This window comes from Rattus norvegicus, chromosome 20, assembly GCF_036323735.1.
Source record: "Rattus norvegicus strain BN/NHsdMcwi chromosome 20, GRCr8, whole genome shotgun sequence".
Lineage (NCBI taxonomy): Eukaryota > Metazoa > Chordata > Mammalia > Rodentia > Muridae > Rattus > Rattus norvegicus.
The window spans coordinates 13,658,096-13,681,500 of NC_086038.1; the positions used below are offsets into that span (position 1 = coordinate 13,658,096).

General features: G+C 55.6%; 2 protein-coding genes across 5 annotated transcripts in view; one reads left to right on the top strand and one right to left on the bottom strand.

Moving 5' to 3' along the window:
* Positions 1 to 23,405, top strand: part of Rsph14 (radial spoke head 14 homolog) — a 76,111-nt gene that overhangs the window by 31,389 nt on the left and 21,317 nt on the right. The gene's annotated exons all lie outside the window — the stretch shown is intronic.
* Positions 1 to 23,405, bottom strand: part of Gnaz (G protein subunit alpha z) — a 50,764-nt gene that overhangs the window by 15,243 nt on the left and 12,116 nt on the right. The window contains exons 2-3 of one of the 2 annotated variants that reach the window (XM_008772867.3): positions 17,657 to 17,791; positions 10,456 to 11,666 (exon numbers count right to left, since the gene is read on the bottom strand). In XM_008772867.3, the coding sequence (XP_008771089.1) occupies positions 10,456 to 11,178 (723 nt within the window). In that variant the 5' untranslated portion in view covers positions 11,179 to 11,666; positions 17,657 to 17,791. Of the gene's footprint in view, positions 1 to 10,455; positions 11,667 to 17,656; positions 17,792 to 23,405 lie in introns of those variants that run through there. The other variant, NM_013189.2, reaches the window with a different exon arrangement.

Consider the following 23,405-nt stretch of genomic DNA (forward strand, 5'->3'; position numbering starts at 1 on the left):
AGACAAAAGAGAGATGAGAAGAGAAACCCCCTTCCTGTAATGTGGCAGCTCCCAAGGACCTGCTCCATGGTTCTTAGCATGTGCCAATGTTCATCCAACCCAGCCCGCCCGAGCCCTCACAGCCTAAGCACCGAAAGTCATACGCTGCCTTGTTTACTGGCAAGGTCCTGAGCCCACATTCTCTACCCGGAAGACCTCTTAGCCTTCAAGTGATATGGGTCAGGAGACACTTCGTCCTGGGTGCTACCCACACACCTACACCTATCCGTCCTGTCCACCCTGAGTTTACGGCCGTTGTGTGACCCGACCCTTCCAGAGCAGGCCGGCTGTGTTGTGGAACACAAGAGAAATCCCAGGGTACCACCTAGGCCTAACGACAGGGCTGACACAGAGTAGTCTGGGGTGGTCTGGACGTAAGCGGCCGGCGCAGGTGAGGCCATTGATGACCCTCTGGGCTGAGGAGGGCAGACAGCAGGGATGCCCTGGGCAGAGCAGCACAGCATGTGGCAAGGGCAGGGTCCATAGGCCAGGCTGCTCGTCAGAACATCATGGCACTGGTCCTGCTAAGTCCAGACTGGATCGCCTAAGTCTGCTGCTATGCTGCAGGCAAAGGCCATGACTCTCTGTGCTAAGACTTTAAAGGGTCCAGGGCTGTGTAAAAGCAAAGTGCTACACCACAGGCTTTTCGTCCACATCTTCTAAAGAACCTTTCTCACCTTCAGTCACACAGGCAGGGTGAGCTTATCTTCACTAAGGCTACGGTGGAGCTGGGACAGCATAAAAGTCTGCAGCTGTGTTCTTGCCTCCTGTCCTTAGGGGAGATTGAAAGAGAGGCAGGAGCTATGTCCAGAGCCTCTCAAGGACAATCACCTCTCTTCAGGTTGTCCTGCCCGCTGTGGGTAGGGATCCACGTCAAAACCACAGGTCGCCTCTTTAGCATTTCCAGAATGCCCCGTTCCCCTCAACTGTGGCCTTGCTTGAGCCACCCCAAGACTTCACTTGTTTCCTCATCTCTGCCTACTCTGAGGGGACAGGCCCACACAACCATGGGGTGATCCAGGTACAGACAGGAGTGGAGTGGGGGGGAAGAGGAGGAAGAGAAGGGGGATGGGGAGGGGGAGGGGAAAGGGGATGGGAAGGGGGAGGGGGAGGAGGAGGTGGCAGCTGCAGCTTTGGGTTCCTGAGATGGGGCCATCTGACTCACAGGAGAAGAAGGCTAAGAGTTCTCCCAGGTAGGACCCAGGTATCTCCCAGTTCCGAGCTTGTGGCTTTTGAGGGCCATCCAGCAGAAAACCACATTAATCCAGTTCTACCTGCCACTGCTGGAGGGTTGCTGGTGTCCCGTGGGGAAGGGATGGATCTACCCATGGTCATGCTCTGCCTAAGCCAAACTTCTCTGGACGATCTCAATTATGCTGGGTCGGGGCATCCGGCCCAACCTGTAGACAGATCAGGGTAAGCCTTTTCCCAGGGGCAGATAAGCCAGGCCATGCCAGGTTGTGCAGGGCTATGGTCATAGGTCTGAAAACCTCAGGTCGTGAGGCTACAAGGGCCTGCCTTGGGCACACAGTAGTTGGATGACTAACGAAACCAGATATAATGCAGGCACTGAAGAGATACTCACTGTGGAGTGCAAAGAAGGAGGGACGAGGCTCGTACAGGCCTGGCCAGCCTGACTTTGCCCTCTGCCAGTTCAGAGCTCTCAGGATGCCCTCACCAACAACGGGTGTCTCCTTTAGCTATCCGGGGAGCCTCACGGAGGGCAAAGAGGGGACTGTCCTGTCAGTAGAGAAGCCTCTTCTGTCCAGCAGGGAGGACCTAACTACTCTGACCATTCTTTACCCACCCAGTTGTTGTTCAAGGCCAGTCAGGGAACTGGCAGATCTAATACCTTACCCTGGTCATCAGGAGCCCCTGCCCCAAGCCAGTGAGGCCCCTAGGGGGCTGTCCCTCACCACCTTCGAGTCTGTTCTTGTTAAACGGGGAAATTGTTTTCCGTTCTTGGATTATACAAATCCCTTAAAACAATAATAATCTGTGTTTTAAACCCCTAGAGCTGCTCTGATGTATGCATAATGAGCAGGACTAATACGCTCAGGAAATTAATTACCCACTGGCTAGGGCAGCTGACTGGACGGGAGGCAGAAGCTACTTTGCCTTGAATCTTTCTGTACAGCTCTGAGCAGGGCACCTTTGTCAGTGTGCCGCGAGGTCACCCTGGTGTTGAGAGTTTGCAGACGTATGTAACAGTATAGATGGACGATACCTCTTGTCCCTTGGAGGGGGGTTAGGACTAGTTGTCACCATTTCTTGACCTTTGTACAGGGTACCATCCAACTGTGCCATGCATAGTTCCTAACAGCCTTTTAGTTTCTGCCTTTGATGGTTGCCCCGACAGTCGGCATCTTGCAGCTCTTGGGCTGGTTGCCATTTGACCTTTGTCCCAATCTGTTCTGGCCCTGTTGCTGATGCCTGGCTCCCTACGCTCCCCTGTAAGGTGTTTCCAAGGCAGAAGGGCTTCTCTGCCCAGGTCAGCTGTTTCAGAGGGTTTCCCCAGACCCTCTTGGAGGCCACTTAATGCCATTTCCATATTACTCAGGAGAGGAAGGAAAAACATGGTGCCCAACTACTGTGTCCCGCTTACTGGGCTTGGGGCCTGCACATTCGAGGTGACTACGTTCCCTGAACGACGCCACAGGACTTCGTTCTCCCAGATGGACGGGGACACACGGTGGGCCCAGCTCGAGCTGATGGATCCTCCGGTTAGAGAGGAAGCAGAGCCCGGTTCCACAGCTGTTTCTCTATGCAGCAGAGTTCTCTTAAGCCCGCGAGGAGAGAGCAGCTGTGAGGGGCAATCGAGGGATCCAGCAGGAGTAACATTGGTAGAAATGGTGTGTGGTCAGTGGGTCAGGGGGAATCTCTAAGCAACTACAGGGGGAGGTGCAGACAAGTACGCTGCACTGCTTCAAAATCACGCAAGGGGCGTCTCCTTAGAATTCATCGTCTGCTGCATCTGGCCCCTTGGGGTCTTCCCACCGGGGTGTCCTGTCTATAGACTGTTGGTAAATAATAGCTTGGGGGGTGGGAGTGGGAAATTGGACTGATGTGTAACACTGGGCAACTCCCATGATGTAACTACTGGCAACCTGGCTGACCTGAGGCCATCACTGTGATGTCAGACAGCTCGAACCTTCCTGCAAGATAGATTAACTCTTGCAGGCTGGCACACGCAGGGCCCGGCACGTTCCTCTGCAAGGAGCGAGTATCTGGGACAGGGTCTCGACACCCCCACCCTATTCCTTAAAAATTCGTCAGGAATAGAAAAGCCAAATTGTAAGGGAGCCCCTTCCACCCAAACCAGGACGCGAGCTGCCTGTCTCCTGCTGTGGTATGGTCGACAAGGCCACAATGCTCACCTCTCTGAGCATTCTGTAAAGGCGTATGAGAGCTACTATGGCGGAAGTGACGGGATGGTAGAGTTGGTGTCCTGTACCCAAGGAATGGTCTCCAGTGACACAGGAGGGCGTGTGATTGGCCATTGTGGAGAAAAAGCTGAATTACAGTGCCGAGTTCACAGGACGAGATGGAGTGACAATAAAGTCCAGGCTAGGGATGCTGAGCTCCGCCAGCTCTGATGCAGGAGGCGGCAAGGGGGTGGAGTGGGGAGCAAGTCCCCAAACCCTGGGCCCAGGCTTGCTGAGGACCAGCCAAGAGCAAGAAGCCACTGCACAAATGGGGACTAACAAAGGCCTTGGAAGCACCCAGTAGGACAAGAAGAGGGGGCCGTGAGAAGGCACTACTGACATGTGTTTGTAGCCTATGTCTCACAGGCAGCAGATGGAAGGTGTCGGCCCAGGTTATCCGAAAGGTCTGTTGGCAAGCCAGTGTGTCCTCCGTTCTCTACAGGCTGGAGAGCGTTCATTGTGTAGGTGAAGCCTGGGGTCCTGGGAGAACAGACCCCCAGCACTCACTGCCTGGGCAAACAGCTAAGTCCTGCTCGCTACTGCACGCCTGTTTCGTTCTGGCCCTCCCGGTCTTTCACATCCTGTGCGGTCCAGGGGACCACCAGCCCCCGAGACTCAAGCCCCTCTGCCGTGCCACCTCATGGGTTGTGAGCCCCGGTCTGTCATCCCGGGGTCATGATTTGCGGATATCATAAATTAACCGCATGTGGTCCACAAGCCTCTCAGAAAGATTCTACACATTAGATGCTAGTGTTGGACTATGCCCTTAACTAGGTCAGGAGGAGGAGGAGGAGTGGGACACACCGTACTGAGGATTCCCTGGGGTCCTACTACTGACTGTTGCGGGGCAGACCAGCTTAGATGGTCGCTCGAGTCTCCTATAGGATGTGGGGCTGACAGACAGGGGAGGGTTACGGCTTGGGTATGCAATGTCTCACAGCCTTTAAAACCTGATCCTCAGTTGGTAGGCCCGTTTTAGGGGGTTGTAGAACAGTTCAGATTATGGTGTAGCTAGCAGAATCTGGTGGCTGGGGAGGGGGGGTTATACCCCAAAGGTGGGGTCTGCTTCTAGTTTCTGCCCAAGAGCTGTCTCATGATCTGCTAAGATGTGAACGAGCTGCTCTGTAGTCTCCTGCTGCCTGGCCCGCACACTCTAGAACGTGAGGCCAAATCGACCTTTCCTCTCTTAAGTTACTCTGTCAGTATTGGGACATGTGATGTAGATACTGTGATGTGATTCTTCATCTGAAAAACTGGCCAGTTAAGGACAAAAGGACATTAAGTAACCTGTAAGGTTCCTTCTGATCTCATCTGTGAATGCTGCAAGAGGGGTTACCCTACACATCTGGCTGCTTCCCATTTGGAACCCCTTGTGCGGTTCCTGTGGCTACGTGTAACCAGCTCCGTCATCAACAGGCCCAGAACCCGTCTCACTGCGGGCACCTTGCACGTCTCTCAATATCCCCCACATGCTTTATTCTCTCTCTGAGACAGGGGCTTACTCTGTAGCCCTGGCTACCCTGGAACTCACTATGTAGACCAGGCTGGCCCCTAACTCCCAGAGATCCACCTTCCTCTGCTCCCCGAGTGCTGGGATCAAAGGTGTGTGCCACCATCCCCCCCCCCAAACAGCACCTCGAATTTTAATGAGATATTTAAAAAATTTTCCAGGTTAACCTTTAAATTGTAATCCCACTTCAGCCTCTTGAGTGCTGTGCTTACAGACCTGTGTCACTATCCCTGCCTTCGACTCCTTAAAACATTTTTGAGAGATGGCTCGATGGTTAGGCTCAGTGGTTAAGATCACTTGCTGCTCTTACAAGAGAACCGGGTTCTGTTCCCGGCACCCATATGGTGGCTCGCAACCATCGTAACTTTAGCGTCAGGGGATCTGATCCCCACTCTTGACCTCTGGCAACACAACAATACACATGCATGTGTATGATACGCAAAACACATAAAACAATGTATCGAGGCAGGATTTATAATATTAGAACCCAGGCAGACCTTGAACTCAAGGTCTGAGAGCTGAGATCACAGGTGTGGGCGACTACCACACATGACTTAAATCCCACTAAAAAGACACTAAAGAAGCTCTTTGCGTGTTCCACTGGCAGGCCGTTCCTATGCTTTCCGGACTGTCTGATAGACTCTGCCCTTCCTTAGGGGACACCCGTAAGAGATGAGCACTAGTGAGCGCCTCAGACGAGCTAAAGCAGGGTTCTTGGTCTCCAGCTCTCCCCATGCCGTCTTGACTCCTCCTACCCACTCCACAGTGTCTGCTGAGTGCCTCCTGTGGCTGTAGCACAGGCTGTGTAAATACTGGCCTGCTCTTGGGATGCTGGGTCTGACCCATCCAGAAGTGGGAAGGGGCTACCGTCCTGAGGACCCAGGAGGCCCTGGACAGGGGGCTAGTCTAGGCTGCCTGCCTGCCTGGAGTATGGCTGCTGTAGACTCCCCTACCTGCAGAACCTGCACCCCAGCCCAGGGTAATAGTCTGCACCTGGCTGGTCTGCTCAGTAGCACTGACCAGCTATCTGGGAAGTGAATATGAAGTGAGTACCAAGCTCAGGCCGACTCACGGGACTCAAGTGGCCACCATGATCCCACAAGAAAGCCAATGGCGGAACCACCCTGGCAACCACAACTGCTAGTGCTGAAAGGGGGCAAGCATCTTCGGCAGCAGAAGGGCTTGTGAAAAATGAAGTAGTAGCCGGGCATGTCTGTCCCCCCCCCCCACCCCGTATGTCAGTCACTGTGCGCTAGCAGACTTTGGCTTACATTGGCTTGGAGTTCTCAGCCCCCCACCCCCATCAGGCTTTGTGTCGGCACAGCAGGCACACAGCAGGTCGCTATGGGACTGGGGATGGTTTCTGTAAGAGAACATTTGGCACCTTACAGCCATGCCTTTTAATCTGTCTCTTCTAAAATGTCCCTCTACCATTAAGTGGCTTCATCGTCCATTAGCCGATCTGTGAAGGGGGAGAGGCTGGATGGCAGGTGCCTGCTTCCCTCTACTTCTGGAAGAACTGGGGACTGAGGGCTCCTACAGGACACAGTCACAGGCTGGTGGGGCTGGTGTTCACAGACCTCCTGTGGCCACTGCGTGACCTGTCTCTGTTGTTATCTGAGGAGGACAAAGCCCGTGTCCCATGTCCATTTGAGCCCCTGAGCTGGTTCAGTGAAGGTCCCAAGATGGGCGGGTGTGAAGGGGGACGGGCAGTCAAGGGCTGCTGGCTCACCAGATCAGTCAGGGGCAGTACACAGGAGAAATCCCCACATGTCCCTGGGTTGTGTTCAACCTCTGGTGGCATTAGGGAACACACCAAGCAGAGCACTGGAAGCCCGCCTGTGTCTGGAGTCTCCACCTGCCTGCCGGTCAAGGCTACAAGGTTAGAGACCTGGTCAGTGTGAAGATGGCCTGTCAGAGCCTGGGGATGAGCATGTGATTCATGGATACGCATGGTACAGTCCTCGTATGTGCCTGCTGCCATGCTCCATGGATGTCCTGGAAACCCGCACCTCCAAGGTGCTGCCCCTGTGTTCACTGCAGCCTTCACCCGCCCAGGAGCCTGGAGATGCTGAGGCTCTCCTTGGCAACACGCTGACGCAGAAACCAGCAGGCGGGCTGGGGGATGGGATGGGGCGATGGCTCCTTCTCCAGGCATGGGGATGGGAGGGGGCGCCATCAGCCTCAGTGAGAGGAAAGACGAGGAAGGGCCCTGTATGCAGCCTTGGCACTGGCCCCAAATTTCATTGAGATTTTATAAAAGTGTGGTCTGTTCTTGGCTGAGTCTTTGTTGGGGCTGGGACTTTTAGGGCATTCCAGGAGGAAGAAGAAGAGGAGGAAGAGGAGAAGGAGGAAGAAGAGGAGGAGGAGGAGGAGGAAGAGGAGGAATAGGAGGAAGAGGAGGAAGAAGAGGAGTAGGAAGAAGAGGAGGAGGAGGAGGAAGAGGAGGAAGAAGAGGAGTAGGAAGAAGAGGAGGAGGGGGGAAGAGGAGGAGGAGGAAGAAGAGGAGGAAGAGGAGGAAGAAGAGGAGTAGGAAGAAGAGGAGGAGGAGGAAGAGGAGGAAGACGAAGAGGAGGAGGAGGAGGGGGAGGAGGAGGAGGAGGAAGAGGAGGAGGAGGAAGAGGAGGAGGAAGGAGGGAGTGGCTGAGGTAGCCCTGACCCAGCATCTAGCTGGAGAGATTGGTGTGAGGTGCTCACTAGCAGGGCCAGGACAGCGGGTGGGAGGAATCAGAGGAGGGTATTGTCTTCCTTCCACAGCCTGTTTGTTTTCTAGCATCAGATATTACTGGTAGAGCATGAAAGGTCAGAACCATTTGGAATCCAGTGAATTTCCAGCTGCGCTAGGGTTTTCCATCAAGAATTTCCTTTTCTGGTGAACAACACTACTTCCTCGGGCCCGTGGGGATGACAGGGAGAGGGGAGGGAGAAAGGGAAAGAGAAAGAGAAAGAGGGAAAGGGGGGGCATGAGGGATAGGAGGAGGAGGAGGAGGGAAGAAGGCGAGGGAGAGAGATGAGTGAGAATGTGTGTGTAGGCTCAGCTGAAAACCCTTCTCTTTAGGAGATGGCCCTGGCGAACTCAGCCTGGTCCCTGCAAGAGGTGTGCATGGGCCCTGCTGAAATCCCCACAGGGATGGGCCTGAAGGAAGGCTGGAGATGAGAGGCCACAGAGCTCCACTCGGGCCTCCCAGGGCCTGTCCCCAGGAGCTCCTTGCTCACATGTGAGCATCCATCCACCCTGTGACAAAGGGCTCAATGAAGAGTGTGCAGGTGCCAGGCTATGACCAGGGAAGGCACCCAGTGAAGTTTCCCCAGATCAGTGCTAGTCCCAATGTACACAGGGATAGGGAAGAGGGCCGTGAACTCCAGGACAGACAGAGGGGCTCTGTAAGCACAAGAAGCCACCAACTGCGGCGGCAGAGAAGACAACATGGCGGGGTAGGGGTGGGCAGAACCCGGAGAGCTTGGGGCTACTTTTTGGTGACAGATTCAGAGGGAGGTAGTCGTGAGGCTTGGGGGTCAAGCACCCTACCTGTTGAATCCAGGTACGTGGCATTAGTCTACATAAGATGGGACTGGGAGCTTGTTCCCAGGGGACTCTGCCATACTGTGAGGAGCAGCTTGTCAGAAGTGTACGGAATTCTAGAGAGCCTCTGTGATGGGCAGCTACTGTGTGGCTGGCAGACTCTATCCCTTTCCCACAACCAACCCCAGGAAGGAAGTGTGCTTTGCCTGACAACTGGTCAACCCCAGACTCTGGCCTCAGCGATGCCTCTGTCATCGGTTAGGATGCCGCTTCCAGTTAGAACCACACACGCTGCTGGAGGGGCAACAGCCAGAAAAGTCGGATGGGCTAGAACGCTGAGGGCCACCCACTCACACACGGATACAGCCTGGGCACAAGGCAGACCCCAGGTGGCAACAGGGCCACCTCTGTCTACAGCGTATCACGTCACTGACTGGGGATGCCATCACTACATGGTGCAGTTTCCAGAATGCCTGGATGGTGGAGGGGAGGGGAGAGGAGCCCTGCCTTCTGTCTTCATGGCCACCTGATCAGGCTATAACCTCTCTCTAATGTCCAGAACACACTCAGGCATCCAGCACGGTGGCCAGAGCCTTCAGCCTCCCGCAAACAACTTTGGGATGTAGGTGCAAAGTTAAAGTCCTCAGATGAACTCAAAGGAACAGTGGTCACCACTTGCCTTAACAAGACCAGACGGAGGAAGATGTTCCACCTTTGCCACGGACCTTAGAGGCCAGTGCTCCAAAGCAGAGAGGCTGGACCCTTGTCTCATAGCAATGGTGGAGGCTACATGTCCATGGATTCCTCGCTGGCATCAGTGCCTTCCTCTAGGTACCCCCAGCTCCAGGCATGCACAGCCTCACTCAGAGACTCTTACTCTCTGGTTCCCAGGGCACTGGCTGTAAAGGGAGGCTCTAGGTCTTAATTTAGTGGTCCCCCCAAGCACACCATTAACATTCGTCTGACTGTTGGGCTTCTACTGGAGCTATTCCTGGATGAGTGTAGGTCGCCTTCTGCCTCAGGTGAATGAGCATACTGGCTACCCTCTCCATGCAAAAGGCCTACTTCCGCTTCCCCATCTCTTCAGAAGGCCCCTTCTCAAGCTCTCCCAGCTAACCACTGGACCTAGGTCTCCTGGTTGCTTCTGTCCTAGTTTGTATCTCTGACGCCTCTCCCAACACACTGGTTTTAAGCGCAGGATAAGGGATTCAAAGAATCTCAACAGTGGCCCCACAGCCTATCCACCAAGTAGCACCTTGGATTTACCCTTTCTTAACCAGATCATCACTACTCCAGAGCAAGGAGGAATCATGGGAGAGTCGTCGTTCTCAGGACCCACATATCATGCCCTGCTGGCAGGAGCTTAGTGGGTTTGCTAAACTGACACATGGACCACCAGTGAGGCCCGGCCAGGCCTTGCGTTGGTTTCCCTCAGCACAGGCACAGGCACAGACACAGCCACTGTACTGAGGGCAGGGTGACACAAAAACCTGGGCAGTGGAGCCAACGAGCTCCGTCGGGAAAGTTCCAAAGTTTCATCTGTTGTTGGGGGAGGGGTCCTTGCCTGCCAAGCCCTGTGGAGTCTAGGGGTTGTGGCGTCGTTTGGAAGGTGTCAGAGCAGAGTCGTCCGGGTCAATGTGATGTCCCTCGGGCTGAAGGAGCCATAGGAAGCTGAGCTCCCATGGGATACCAGCATGACCCTGCCCACTCGACAGAATTGCCTCCCGAAGCCCCGTGTCATGTGTGAACTCCCCATGCTCCGCACCACAGTCCCGCCCCACCTCCCAACACAAAACAAGGGGCGTGGTCATCCCATCTCACAGAACCGCTAAAGGCACCATCCACGCAGCTGGGCCAGGCTCCGTACCAGTGCTGACCAGTCCTGAGCCGCCGCTCTCTGCTCACACAAGCCCGCCTGCTCCCCAGGAACAAACAGTGGAGACCTAGGCTTTACTCACCGTCTGGTTGTCCTCATAAAGCTTCAGGTCATAGCCACTGAGCTCCACACAGAAGATGATGGCCGTCACGCCCTCAAAGCAGTGGATCCATTTTTTGCGCTCTGACCTCTGCCCTCCCACATCCACCATCTTGAAGGTAAGCTCCTTGAAGGTGAACTTGTTTTCCACAATGCCCGTGGTCATGTCCCGAGAGCGCAGGATGTCCTCCACCGTGGGGATATAGTCGGGCGCCGCGATGCGCTCCAGGTCATTCAGGTAGTAAGCGGCGTTGTCCTCCAGGTGGTACTCGCTGGAGCGGCCGAAGCAGGCCTGGGCCCCGGGGTCAGCCCAGAGCCGTCGCATGACACCCAGCAGCTCGGGCGTGATCTCACCCTTGCTCTCTGCCGGGCCAGTCAGGGCAAAGAGCTGCACGGCGTCGTAGGCACGGTCAGGGTTGTGGAAATCAATCTTCAGGGCAGCCAGGGCCCGAATGATGCGGGTCAGCGAGTCGATGGCGTTGTAGATGATGAGGGGCTTGTACTCCTTGCAGGCCTCCAGGTTGAAACCACCGCTGTGGATGATTTTCATCTGCTTGACGATGGTGCTCTTGCCCGAGTTGCTGGTGCCCAGCAGGAGAAGTTTGATCTCACGGCGCTGCCGCTGGCTCTCCGAGCGCAGGTGGCGGTCAATTCTCCTCGACCGCCGCGCTGCCTCTTTTTCCTCTGAGCTTTGCCGACATCCCATGGTCCGGCAGCAGCAGACGTCCCCCCTGGATGCGGGACACAGGATGGGTGCCTCTCCCCCTTGCCAAACAGAATGGTCCCAAGGAGGGATGCTGAAATGTGGGCTGGTATGACGCCGGGCAGATGAGAGAGGCAGCTGACCCGGGCACGCTCAGAACTGGCTATGGGGCGAGGCTGTGTCACAGTGCAATCCCTGCCCCAGCACCTCTTCTCCTGTGGGCATGGCGCTCAGTGTCGTGGGGCAGAGACCACACCCTCCCCTCTAGTGACACTCCACCTCCCTTGTCGGCAGTGTGGCCTGATTTGCCGTAGTCATTCCCTGTACTCTGCCACGGTAGGAAGCTGTCCGCTTGCGTCTGCCCAGGCTACTTCTGTCTGCTCGCTGGTTGCTGTGGCGATGTTTCTAAGCACGGCTGGAGGGCCCAGCGCTCCCTGAGGCCCCCCTGCCTCAGGCTGCTCCGGCTCCCTGCCTCGCATCCGGCCCTTCACCTAACGGAAGAGAGAACAGCATGAGCTACCTCCCGGGCCCACCTCAGGCTGGATGGCGAGAGGGAGCAGCCACCGGGCCTCAGAAAACAGCACCACGGTTCAGCAACTCCCAGACCTTTAAGTGCTTCAGGGTTAGCGCCCAACCCACAGCAGAACAAATACGCTCGGCCAATGCCTTCGACGCTGCTTGAGGCCAGGTGCGGGGCAGACAGTGAGCTGTGCGAGGCTCTTACCTGCTCACCCCATGCTGGCTCCACGTCTGCCATTTCTTCTTGCCTACCGGACCTGGCTGACCTTGTCCCCTCTGAATCTCTCTGTCTGACTGGGACGCCACAGCACAACCCTGCCGTGGGTGTCCGCTATTCCAGGACAGGGAGGGAGCTCAGCCCCACCCTACCTCACAGCACAGTGCTGGCTGTGGCCCCCACCTGAGGAAGGCTAGGGAAAACTGGGCATCTCCTGACTTTTGCCCCTTTAGACACAGGGCCATCTCTGTTGTCATAAGGCCAGGTGCATGTGTATGGCGGGGTCAGGACAGAGCTCTGTCCCTGATGTCCCTTGCAGGGGGAATCAGCCGGTGGAGCAATAGCTAGGCGCAGGAACGGTCTTGAGGGATAGATAGATAGCCAAGGCCTGCAAATCAGGGCAATGCGGTGATAACCGGTCTAGGGAGGCGGGAGGGGGTAGGGAGGCTCTCAGAGAACTGGGAATCAGAGTCCAGGTGTGACTGCCATGCTCAGGCCCTATGTAGGGCTCAGGCTGAGTCTTTAGCCGCCATCTGAGTGTTAATGGGGAACAGCTGTATTGACAGCTGGAGCCAGTGACACCTGTTGACCACCAGGGGGAAGGTTTACCCCCTAGATCTCTCCATAACCTACCTGCTGGGTGGCTGGGGCAGGTCTCCTCCAGCAGGGGGCTCAGTTCTGCCTCGGACTGGGAGCCCAGGGTTTTCCCCCCTCCCCTCCTACGCCACGGCCCCTTTCTTGCCTTCTTTCTTCCTTCTGGTGTGTCTTCGCCTGGCTATTGTGCCTCATGTACTTTAAACCCCATCTAATGTCCCCTTCCCTGATATCAGGCTCTGGGACAGGAGGCCCAGGGCAGACAGAGTTCCTAACACAGGTAAGGGCCCCTCTCTGCCTCCGCTCCTAGGCGTAACCAGCACCCAAGACTCAACCTACCCAACCACTCACGTACTCCTTATACACCTGACTCGGACCCTCAGGAAACGGCCATCCATCCCCCACGCTATGCCTCTCTCTGTCCCAGTCATGACAGGCCATGCTCGGAACCAAGCCCCAGACCCACAGTTCTGACTTTCTCTAATGGCTGTGGCTTCCGGTCTTCTCCAACCCTTGGGGTCCACCTTCTCCAACAGTATATCTCTCAAGCTAGCTCTCCCCCTGGGTCCAAGCTTGGCACCGCCCGCTGCTATCAGGGTGTAAACCCCAGTGTTCACACAGCCTTTGGTCAGGTGCCCTGTGGCCTCTCAGCACCTTAGGCAACTTGCTCCCCATCTCTGAGCTTGTCCCCCCCATGCTCAAAGGCATACAGGAAGAGCTGTGAGTCAGTACAGAGCCTGGTATGCTCTAAGCGCTGATCAGAAGCAGTTACTGTTCCTGTCACTGGGGACAGCACGGAGGTATCTTTACCTCCTCAGCCAGAGTTCATCCATTCCCCAGCCCTCTCCTCACCACTGCCTTCCCAGCAGCCCTTGGCCGCCGTGACACTTGCATGACCTCCCCCTGCCCTCCACCAACGGCAAAAGGTGCTAAGTGAGCAGCCCTGCTTGCCCTGGCTTTACCTCCGCCACGAGCTGGGCAGCGCACAGTGGGTCCACAGTGCTTGGCGCACAGTGGGTCCACAGTGCTTGGCGCACAGTGGGTCCACAGTGCTTGGCGCACAGTGGGTCCACAGTGCTTGGCGCACAGTGGGTCCACAGTGCTTGGCGCACAGTGGGCCCTCAAGCGGGTGCTAGAGTAAGAGAAAGGGAAGGAAGGTAAGGTTAAAGAACTACTCCACTTCTCCGCCGTCCCACCCCCGGGCAGCCATGAAGGAGTGTGCCAGAAACACGGCTGATGCAGAACTGCTCAGACTAGTCATTAGGTGTCATTCAAACCATCCCAAGATGTCTGAGAAGGGAAGCCTTGAGGTGCACCCGCTCCATGGTGGTGGCACGCAGATGGCACACGCCTGTGTGTCTGCACAGACAGAGGTCCGGCAGCCACTTCTCAGCAGTGAGGAGTTTCAGGGGTAGGGGTGGGGGTGGGGGTCTCTGCTGTGCATTTCCTTTAGTGAACTCTCAATAGCAAGGACCTTAAGCAAATGTCACGGCATCCATAAGGCCCTGTCTCTCGTCACACCAGGGCTTGTCTGAGCCCTTCCGCACGCTCTGTGAGAAGCAGGTTCAGGGTTGATGTGAATGGCTCCTGGTCCTCACCGATGACCTGACAGCACCCCACCCCACCCCCAGGGTATAAAGGTAAAAGTGTGTGCCACCTTCAACCAGCTGTGTGTGTGTGTGGGGGTGGGTGTCTTCCCAGGAAGCCTTTCTAGCAGCTGCTGGGGTCGGGGCTGGGGCCGGAATTGCCAACATGGCCATTTCTGCATAAGGGGCAATTCCTGCCTTTCTGGGGCCTTTCCTGAGGGCGTCCATCGTTAATATCCCCCCTCCGCCCCCCAGCATTTTAAAGGCAAAGGTATAGCCACCCCCACCCCACCCCACCCCACCCCAGTTCTCCTCTATCTGGATGGTGTGAGTGGTAAAAGTCATCCAGAAAACAAGGTACAGCAAATGAGCCTCCCAAAGTGTTTGCTGCAGAGAAAAGTAGGACCCTCATGACAGGGTACAGTGACCACACTTTTAGCACCTGGCTTAGTCTAGACGGGCGACCCTAGTCTAGGTAGAGGACTCCAGAGTTATGATTCCCCAGGGGAGGGTGGGGCAGACCCCTGCCTTGGTCCAGAGTTGTGACTGAACAGAAGAGTCCGTCCACTTCCTGGAACTCCCACTGCGTGGCTCCAGGGGGCCTGTCAGACCCTGCTTGCCCTAGGACCCACTGCTCTCCCTGACTACCTGCCTTAGGTGTCTCTTGCCGGAATTCTGCCGAGCAGGCAGTGTCTCCTGACAGGCACGGCTCTCCTGAAGACCGGTGAAGCCACATGGTTGGTGCTCAGGAGAAAGGTGGGCCCCTGGTGGACCTGACAGTAGACTGCAATGAGCAGGCAGGTCTGTGTGGGCAGGGCACCTGAGCCTGGCACAGCCCTCCCCTGTCCCGCTCCTGCCTAGGGGGGCCCTCTCCCCAGCCCTGGGTCTGGAGAATAAAGAGAAGCAGCCCTCCCTTTTGGTCTCAAGTGATGGCGAAGAAGTTTCTCTGTTTATGGACATGTGATCTGAGCTTCAGGAAATGAGTTTCACCACCAGGAGGCTGTGGGGAAGCGGGGGGGGGGGGGGTGGGGGCACTGGGAGAGGAGGTTGGGGATGAGGGCGCAGTAGGCTGCCAGTGGGGAAGCCTTATCTCTTGCTGTCTAGAAACCTAGAGCCAAGGGCTGGTCAGGTGATCTTTGATAAGTAGGCACAGGCTGCAGGAGGACAGTGAGGGAATAGAGGGGAGACTGCAGCCACAATGAGTTCCTGTCATGGACACCGTGTAGGGAAGCAACTGTCCCAGAGAGGGTGGGTCCCCCGCTGGAGTCATCCTCTGCTAGAATCCCCAGGGTATCAGAGACCTGAAGCAAAGCAACTGATGAGCCTACCCAGAACTTTCTGAGCAGCTCCGTGGGGTCTGGTCCCCCCTGGGAGGTGGGAGTGCGGTAGAACTGGGGGTTGATGACAGATACTGAGGTCCAGCTATGCTCTAAGTGGAACCTCAGCCAGCTGAGGCTGGGCTCCTGTCTGCTTCACGCTGTCTACCTGGATTTTACTGGGTCTGGAGACACTCCCCACATCTCAGAATGAACCTCGATGTCATTTGGCTGGAGGTGGGGGTTCGGTGCGTGATGACACGTTTTGACGTTTCCTGGTCCAGGCACTGCTCGTCGGTCCCCCCAGGGTGATAACCGGGATGGCACCAGCACAGAGCCCTTGGGTATAGCTAGAAATAACAGGAGTAGGCAGAGGAGAAGCTTGCTCAGGGCCTTGGAATGTGTGGGTGTGGACAGGTAGGACGAACCACGCTCATTGTGGAACCAAAGGAAGGTCAAAGTGCCTCTTCAGAGGTGAGGAGAGTATGAGGTGAGAGGGACAGGCATGGCAGGAGGAGCCTAGCTGTGCGGCTGGTCCATATGACGGGGTAGGTGTGTGTCTGTGTGCAGCTCCACACCCCATGGTATCCTGGTATCGTGACAAGGTGGCCACGGACAAGAGGGACCAGCTGTGGTGCAGTGGCAGAGAATGGGGCTGGGAAACTCAGCCAGCGCATCCTCTCAGACTTATGGAGTGTGGTTTTGAGCTTGGGACTGACTCGGGATGTCTGTGCACCGAATAAGTAAGGCAAAGACTAAATCCTTAAGTTTGCTCAGGTAAAGACGACAGAGGTCAGACCACAGGCAGGGCAGGAACAGCAAGTGTCAGGGTGCCCCGAGCTTTATTGTAAAGACAGAGCTCCAGTCAGGAGGGCACGGTCAAAGATGGGGTGCACAGGTCTGGAAAGGTAGGTGAGGCTGGCCGCCTAGTGGGACGATACATGGCTGCAAGCAAGCAGTGGGGCAGGCAGCCAGGCAGGCGGCCGAGGGTGAGGGGATGCTGCTGCTGCAAGGCCTGAGGTGGCAGCTGTGAGGGCGGCTGGAAGGACGGTAGGAGCGAAGGTCCCAGGGCAAATCAAAAGCCAACAAACATTCGGATGATACCACCGGGTTAGAACAGACCAGGGACAGCCCCATTATACAGATTCCAGGTGAGGGGGACCGTGATGTGGGGGAGGGGGAGCTAAGGGGCAGGTGGGTGCAATGGCTAGATATCACAGGTCCTAGCTTTGGTCCTGAGTCCAAAGCTGCATGGCAGTGGCGGAGTGGTGGCTGGGTGGGAGCAGCAAGGAGATGGGGCATCTCAAGGACTGTCCAGCTAGGCTGAGAGTTAGGGCCACTGGTGGAGAGGAGACACTGAGAGGGGTGGTGTTGTGATGGTGGGAGGCAACTCTTCTTGGAGCGTGGGACCCCACTCAGTATAGATATGGAGACCGTATCCATCAGTCAGCGTGCGCAAGCCCATCCCAGTCCCCCATCGCGTGCAGAGGCTAGAGGCACGCATAATGTGGTGACGTTGCCTGTGCTGAAGCTGCCCAGCAGGTTTGAGCAGCTAGTTTTCTCTGGGCCCCCAGCTCTTGACAAGCTCTGCACCGGCCTCGATGGTGCCATCACACAAAGACCGTCGGTGTGCCACATCCAAGCCTGACCCCGCTCGGGGGTTCCTCTGTCAAAAGCCCTCACTCCTAAAACTCTCTGTCCATGCCAACCATCTCCTGCAAGACCGTCCCTACCCTACGGCAGCAGTTCTCAACCTGTGCATCATGACGCCTTTGGGGTGTGTCACCGATCAGATATTCTGCGTGTCGGAATTATGACTCATGATTCATAGCAGTGGCAGCCGTTACAGTTACGAAGTAGCCACAAGATAACTTAATGGTTGGAGATCACCACAGCACAAGGAACTGTATGAAAGGCTCATGGCGTTAGGAAGGCTGAGGTCAGATATGGTCTAGAGTCTCTGAGTCTCTAGTATCTGCCCGTTGTTTGACCAGACCACCTTCATTATGCACTGCCCCTTCCTAAATATGGCCCCCTCTGTCCTGGAAGAGATGTGAAGTGACAACCATGTTATAGAGACACGGTTATAGACAGTGTTAGGTCTCTCCGGTTCTTTGCATCTTGGACCGTAATCGGTTACCGTCGCTCTCCTTGGCCTATCCTTATAGTCTATAGTCTCTGGAGGTTTGACATCCCCCAGTCCCCTCCCCCACCCAGCAGACAGAGCGCTTGGACAGGACCATACATACCCGTGGCTGCTAGAACCCACTAAGGCAGAGCCAGGCCGATGAGCTCCTCTCTCAGAACCTCCTCTGCAACGGTCAGCGAGCTGGCTCCCTCCAGGAGAGCATTGGAAAGGCAGCTCAGGCCCAGGCCAGCTGACTCTAGGGCGGGGAGAATTATCTGTCAGGTTCCTTTACCACCGCATCCTAGCGTCTCACAGACAAGCAGCCTGGCTCCTACCTGTGAAGACCCCTGGCTACCTGCTACCATCCCTGGTAGTCTCTCAGGGAAGCCCATCCCACGCTGAGCCTGGACCACCAGAAAGGACCATTCAGAAAGCAATGGATTTGCACTCAAGACACTTGTCCTCGACATAGAGACACTTGCCAGGAAGAGGCTCCCCGAGAGTTTATGCTCAGGCTGAACAGAAGGAGAATCGGTCATCCCCAAGACCCAAGACCCAAGACTGTTAGCTACCGTGAGTAGAACCCAAAAAGGTTATGAGTAGCCAAGGCCCAGGGTATGTCAAGACAGTGAGGCTGTGTGCTAACACACCACTGGGCTACTAAGTGTCCCCACACATCTTGAATGCATGAAGACTTCCACTGTCTTATACCCCAAGCAAAAAAGCCTGGCCTGGGGTGTCTCCAGTCAGTATGGGGAGCACAGGGTAAGTAGTTACAGGTCCTGAGATATAATCAGTAGCCCCCTTAACGGAGCCCTTCCTAACCCAAGGGTGCTACTTGGGCTGCTTACACCTGCCTGACCCTGTTCTGATGTTTCCATGGAAACCAAGTGTACCCCAATGGGAATGAGCCCCAGCCCTGCCCCTACCTGCCACATTTGTGCCCTTGGCTGTGGCAGCCCTTCTGCCTCCTATGCTCCCTTGGTACCCCGAACCCATGTTGTGGTAACAAGGAGTCGGCTTAGTGGTGGCAAGCGGCCACCAGGCCCTTCTTCCGAATATGGCTGTCAGGCAGAAAGGAGAAAGTGCCAGGTCCACAGCCACCCCACATCTCAGTCTGCAAGGGCTCCCAGGAACAGTGCATCTGAGGTTCCCTGAGGCAGGCGCCCGGGCAGTTCACAGACCGCTGGCCTTAGGTTGCCCAACTCACTGGCCAGGAGGGTTCCCAGGCCAAGAGGGCTCATTCCTCTCCTTTAAGAGTTCCCAGCCCAGCATGGTGTGTACCACGAATGGATTCTTCACATGTGTCTCCTTGAACAGTAGAGGACGGCTTTGGGCCGGCCTCTGTGAGTGTCTGTCCCGGGGAAGTCAGACAGTCAGCTTGGGGGACAGGGGGGAGTACTGGAATCAAGACGGGGCTTCATTGAGTATTCTACAGCAGGAGCATGCCTCCTTGGGCAGCTACAGCCACCAGGAGAAAGAGGTGTTTGGGGAAACTGGCCCAGAAGCCTTAAGCGACAGACACTTGGTCCGCGCACTCAGGAGGCTGAGGCGAGAGGATCCTGCGCTCTGGACCAGCCGTGAGCTATACAGTAAGCCCGTGTCAAAGACAAACGAGTCCATTAATGAACGCGCCAATAAGTACCAGGCCCCTTCGTTTACCCCTGGAACTTCCCAAGAGGACGCCCGCCGTGGCTTTATTTTAGAATCCAAAGAAGACAGGAAGGCTTGTGCCCGTGGCTGCCACTGACAGCAAGTTTCCTCTCCTCTTAATAAGGAACTATCTCTCCTGCGGCTTCACGCCTGCCTTACTAGAAGTGTGCTCTCTCCTTCAGCTGACATTCGTGCCATCTGACCCTCTGGTTGGTTCCACTCCCCTCCTCTGTCCATCTCAGCCTCCGCCCAGTATGGAGTTGACCGGAGACGCTAAGAAAGACCGCCTGACCCCCGGCTATGGACTCTCTCTCTTTAGGCAGATCTGTATGCAGTCCCGTCTCCACCTGTTGCTGTAACGTCCTCCTCATAGTCCAGGGGGCTCAGTAGACCCTTCACAGAGTTCATACGTGTGTGTGCACGCACAGCGGAGGATGGCTTTGGGCTGGCCTCTGCGAGTGTCTGTCCCGGGGAAGTCAGACAGTCGGCTTGGAGAGAAGGTACTGGACCCTGGCCAGGGCTTTCGTGCGTGCGTGTGCTCCTCTCTAACAGGAGCATTGCCTCCTTGGGCAGCTGGAGTCCCCAGGGAAGTTTAGGAAAAGTGGGCCCAGAAGCCTAAGACTACAGAAACTCAGTGGGCATCTACACTCCCATCCCACGCCTGTTTGTGACCATCCACACCTGCACACGTGTGAGAGTAAGCGGTTGGTTATGACTTTGTAGAGAGAGGGGTGACTCCCTCAGGAGAGTCAACAGAACTCAGCTTTAATCACCCCTTGCCACCCCGAGCCTGTGTACCTCACGCTGCGGGTTCCTAATCTAGCCACATCTGGGTATAACCTGCTGCGATGTTTTTCCTGAAATGGATTTATCTCTCTCTCTCTCTCTCTCTCTCTCTCTCTCTCTCTCTCTCTCTCTCTCTCTCTCTTTTAAACTTAACTGTATACTTTAAGAACTTTAAGTGGAGAGCCAGAGCCGTTCATCATAGAAATTATCTGGCATCCATGACAATGAAAAGGAACTGCTTTTGCTCCTAGCCTGGGCTCCCGTCTGCAGAAGGGCCAGGCGAGGTCACTGGTTGTTGGTTAAACAACAAGGATTAGAGCCTGCTGGATGGGGAGAGCCACACTGGCACCAAACTGGGATTTTCTCCTTGAAGGAAAAGGATTACCTTCCTCGTAAAAAAAAAAAAAGGCCAGCCCAGGACCTCCTAGGGTTTCGTGGCCACTCTGTCCCTTGTACGGAGAAGCTGGATTCTGGAGCCACTGTTTTTCTGGAATGCAAATGGGATATACAAAAGGCTTGAGACCAAAGGCCCTTTCTGCTGGGACTTTGAGGGAACAGGATTATGCCAGAGGACTCCTCTTCACCCCCACCCCCCTTTTGTTGTACGGTTAGCTCATCTCTCCCTGCCTCTTTGCTGTGTACGGTTAGCAATATGGTTAGCAATACATCCTCCATTTCTTTGCTCAGCATCTTAGACCTGGGTCTGGGCCTAAGGCTTGGTCTCCACTCTCAGACCCACCTGGCCAGTGGTCACCAAGTCCTCTCTACCCTCTCAGACTTGAGGCCCTGTGTTTTGCTCTGCTCCAAACAGGGGGATGACGGGAGGACGGGCGCCATTTCTGTATCAAGGAACTCATGCTATGGCCAGACCATCCCCGACACAGACCAACACTGTGGCGGCAGGGACACGGGGAGGGATGTAGAGCAGGACTAGTGAAGAATGGCTGAAAACACATCCCCAGCTGACCTCTCACAGCCACAGGGGACTGTTGGCGACCGGGAGATCACGCCCATGTGCAGAGGTAGGGTTCAAAGTCAGGGAGTGGCCCTCTGAAAGGTTCGAGGCTCTTGAGGAGGCTAACAGCAGGGGAAGGAAACTGTGGTGGACGGGTTGAGTGTCTCGGGGGAGGGCTGTGGCAGGAATGGATACAACATGGGACACCGCAGGTGTTGCCAGGCTCCCAGAGCAGTGGTTTTCTTGGGCAGAAGAGGCACTTTCTGTATTACAGCCCGGCCACTTTACAGCGGAACGTGCCAGATGGACACTACCTTGGGGAGGCCGGAGCCAGTGGAGTCAGATGAACCTACACTCACCTGGGTGACAGGGGCACATGTTTCCTCTCCTTCCAGCTGAAATGGCAGCCCTCACAGAGCCTTAGGATTAAGGGCAGCTCTGGAGTCCCAGTGCCGGGTGGTGCTGGTGGATGTGTGGTATAGGACCACTTGCACTCGAACCCTGCCCTGGCTTCCTCCGTGCCTCCTCCCTCACCCAGTGTGACTGACTGGAGTTCATTTAGGCTTTTGATATAACATGTATTTTGGGACTGGAAAAGCCACATCTTCCCAAGGAGATAAAGCAAACCTCTGCTTGCTTTGATGCCAGGGACACTGGACAAAGACAGGCAATTCCTCCAAGGAACCGCTCTCATGGGAAGAGGGCCTGTACAAACCACCTCTTCTTTCTTATGACCATAAGAAAACCCCAGTTCCGCCTTCCTAGTTTTTTGTCACACCCTTCAGGCCCACAGGGCCTATCACTTGTGACGTTTTTTCAGATCCCTCTGGGAAGGACAGTTTGAGGCGGGCTCCATGTGGCTCTTGCCCCAGAAACAAAGGGGCAGACTGGCCCTCCCCTGGCCTCAGGGTTCCTGGGTCCTCCCAGAGCACCCTCCCCCAACTACACTATATGTGTTGTCTTCCCTGAGATTCCCCCACTGTGGGCCTGTCTGGGCTACTGCTGTATCCCCATCCCCCAACTGCCAGTTCTCCTTCCTTCAAAGCAGGTGCTCTGTGAAAAGATTTGCAGAACAGATGGATGGATAGATGGACCAATACCAAAAGATGTTTGCACAGAGCTCGAAGACTCCCAGCGCTTCTTTTGGAGAGAGCATTACCTAATGTGACCTCGCCTAGGAGCCTGTGGTGGAGGAAGGGGTCACACACCTATAGTCCGACGGTCCATACAGACCTCAAGCCCTGAGGCCTCTGCTGGCCCACAGACACTCCTGAGTGTTCTGGGACCTGGTTCTGGTGAGATCCCAGGGTCCCCCATCTGTGTCCCTGACTTTTTGGCTCCTGCTTTCCACATTCCTCCTCAGATGTCCTTTCTGAATGGGAGGCCTGTCCAACAAAGACCCCAAACTTAGAAGTCTCTATCTAGTTCCTTCTCCCATGGGGGGCAAAAGTCGTCCTCCTGAAACCTGTACCCTCTCTCCCACGGTCCAGCCCTACCTGCCTGGCATAGCTACAACCTTACGGCGTACCCCACCCCAGGCAGTTCTTTAACCCTGTGGCCTCTTCTCCCTGGTTTCTGGCTCTCAGGTCATGTTCTCCCTTCCTCATTCTCCAGCCCTTAGCCAGTGTCTCGTCATCCTGGTCTCTGTTCCAGCCCTCATGTCATACTCTCCTTTTAGTCCCTGGGCCCTAGACCTGCATCCTCTACCCCCACCCTTATTCTATTCCCTTCCCCTGGTCTTCCCTATGACCCCTTTCCCAGGCCTTACCAGCCTGCCTGTTTCCTCTCCTCCCCCGTCCTTGTCTAACCACCCCTCTTACTGGTTCCCGGGCCTTCCTCCCATTTTCCAGACCAGAACCGTCTCTTCCCTTCAGCTTGCCTCTAGACTCTCCTACAGAGCCTGGGGACTTTGAAGAATCCTTTGTCTCTTCTGTCTTGGAGAAATGGGCTTTCAGGTTGGCCTTTCCCGGGAGCTCTTCGCCACCAAGCAGTGCCCCCTCCCACCCCGCCCCGGTCTATCTCTGTGACCTTGTGTCTGCTGTAGATCATGGTCCACATCTTCCCGAGTAGAAGGATATTCCCTATGCAAACAAACAAGCAAAACCACCAGCAGCCGAGGAGACCAACTCCAAATGTAATAAATTATTACAGATGCATTTCTAATACCCATTAATCACCGCACACTGCTATCAAAGAGGGGGCTGTTGGCTTGTTGCTTTAACGAGAAGCCAATTTACAGAGGAGTGGGAAGGTATACACTTTAAACGCTTCCTTGTCAGTCCCGGACAGAAGTACATCTGGGGAGGACAGGCTCAGGCTCAACGTCCTGCAGCTGCCGGGAACATCCTCGTCCTCGCTGAACCACAGCGTGCACACCTGGTAATGACACCCAGTTTCCTTTCTCCGACCCCAGTGTGTGGAGGGAGTAGCTGTTATTACTCCCTGTGCCCGAACAAACCATCTTACCCCACCAAAC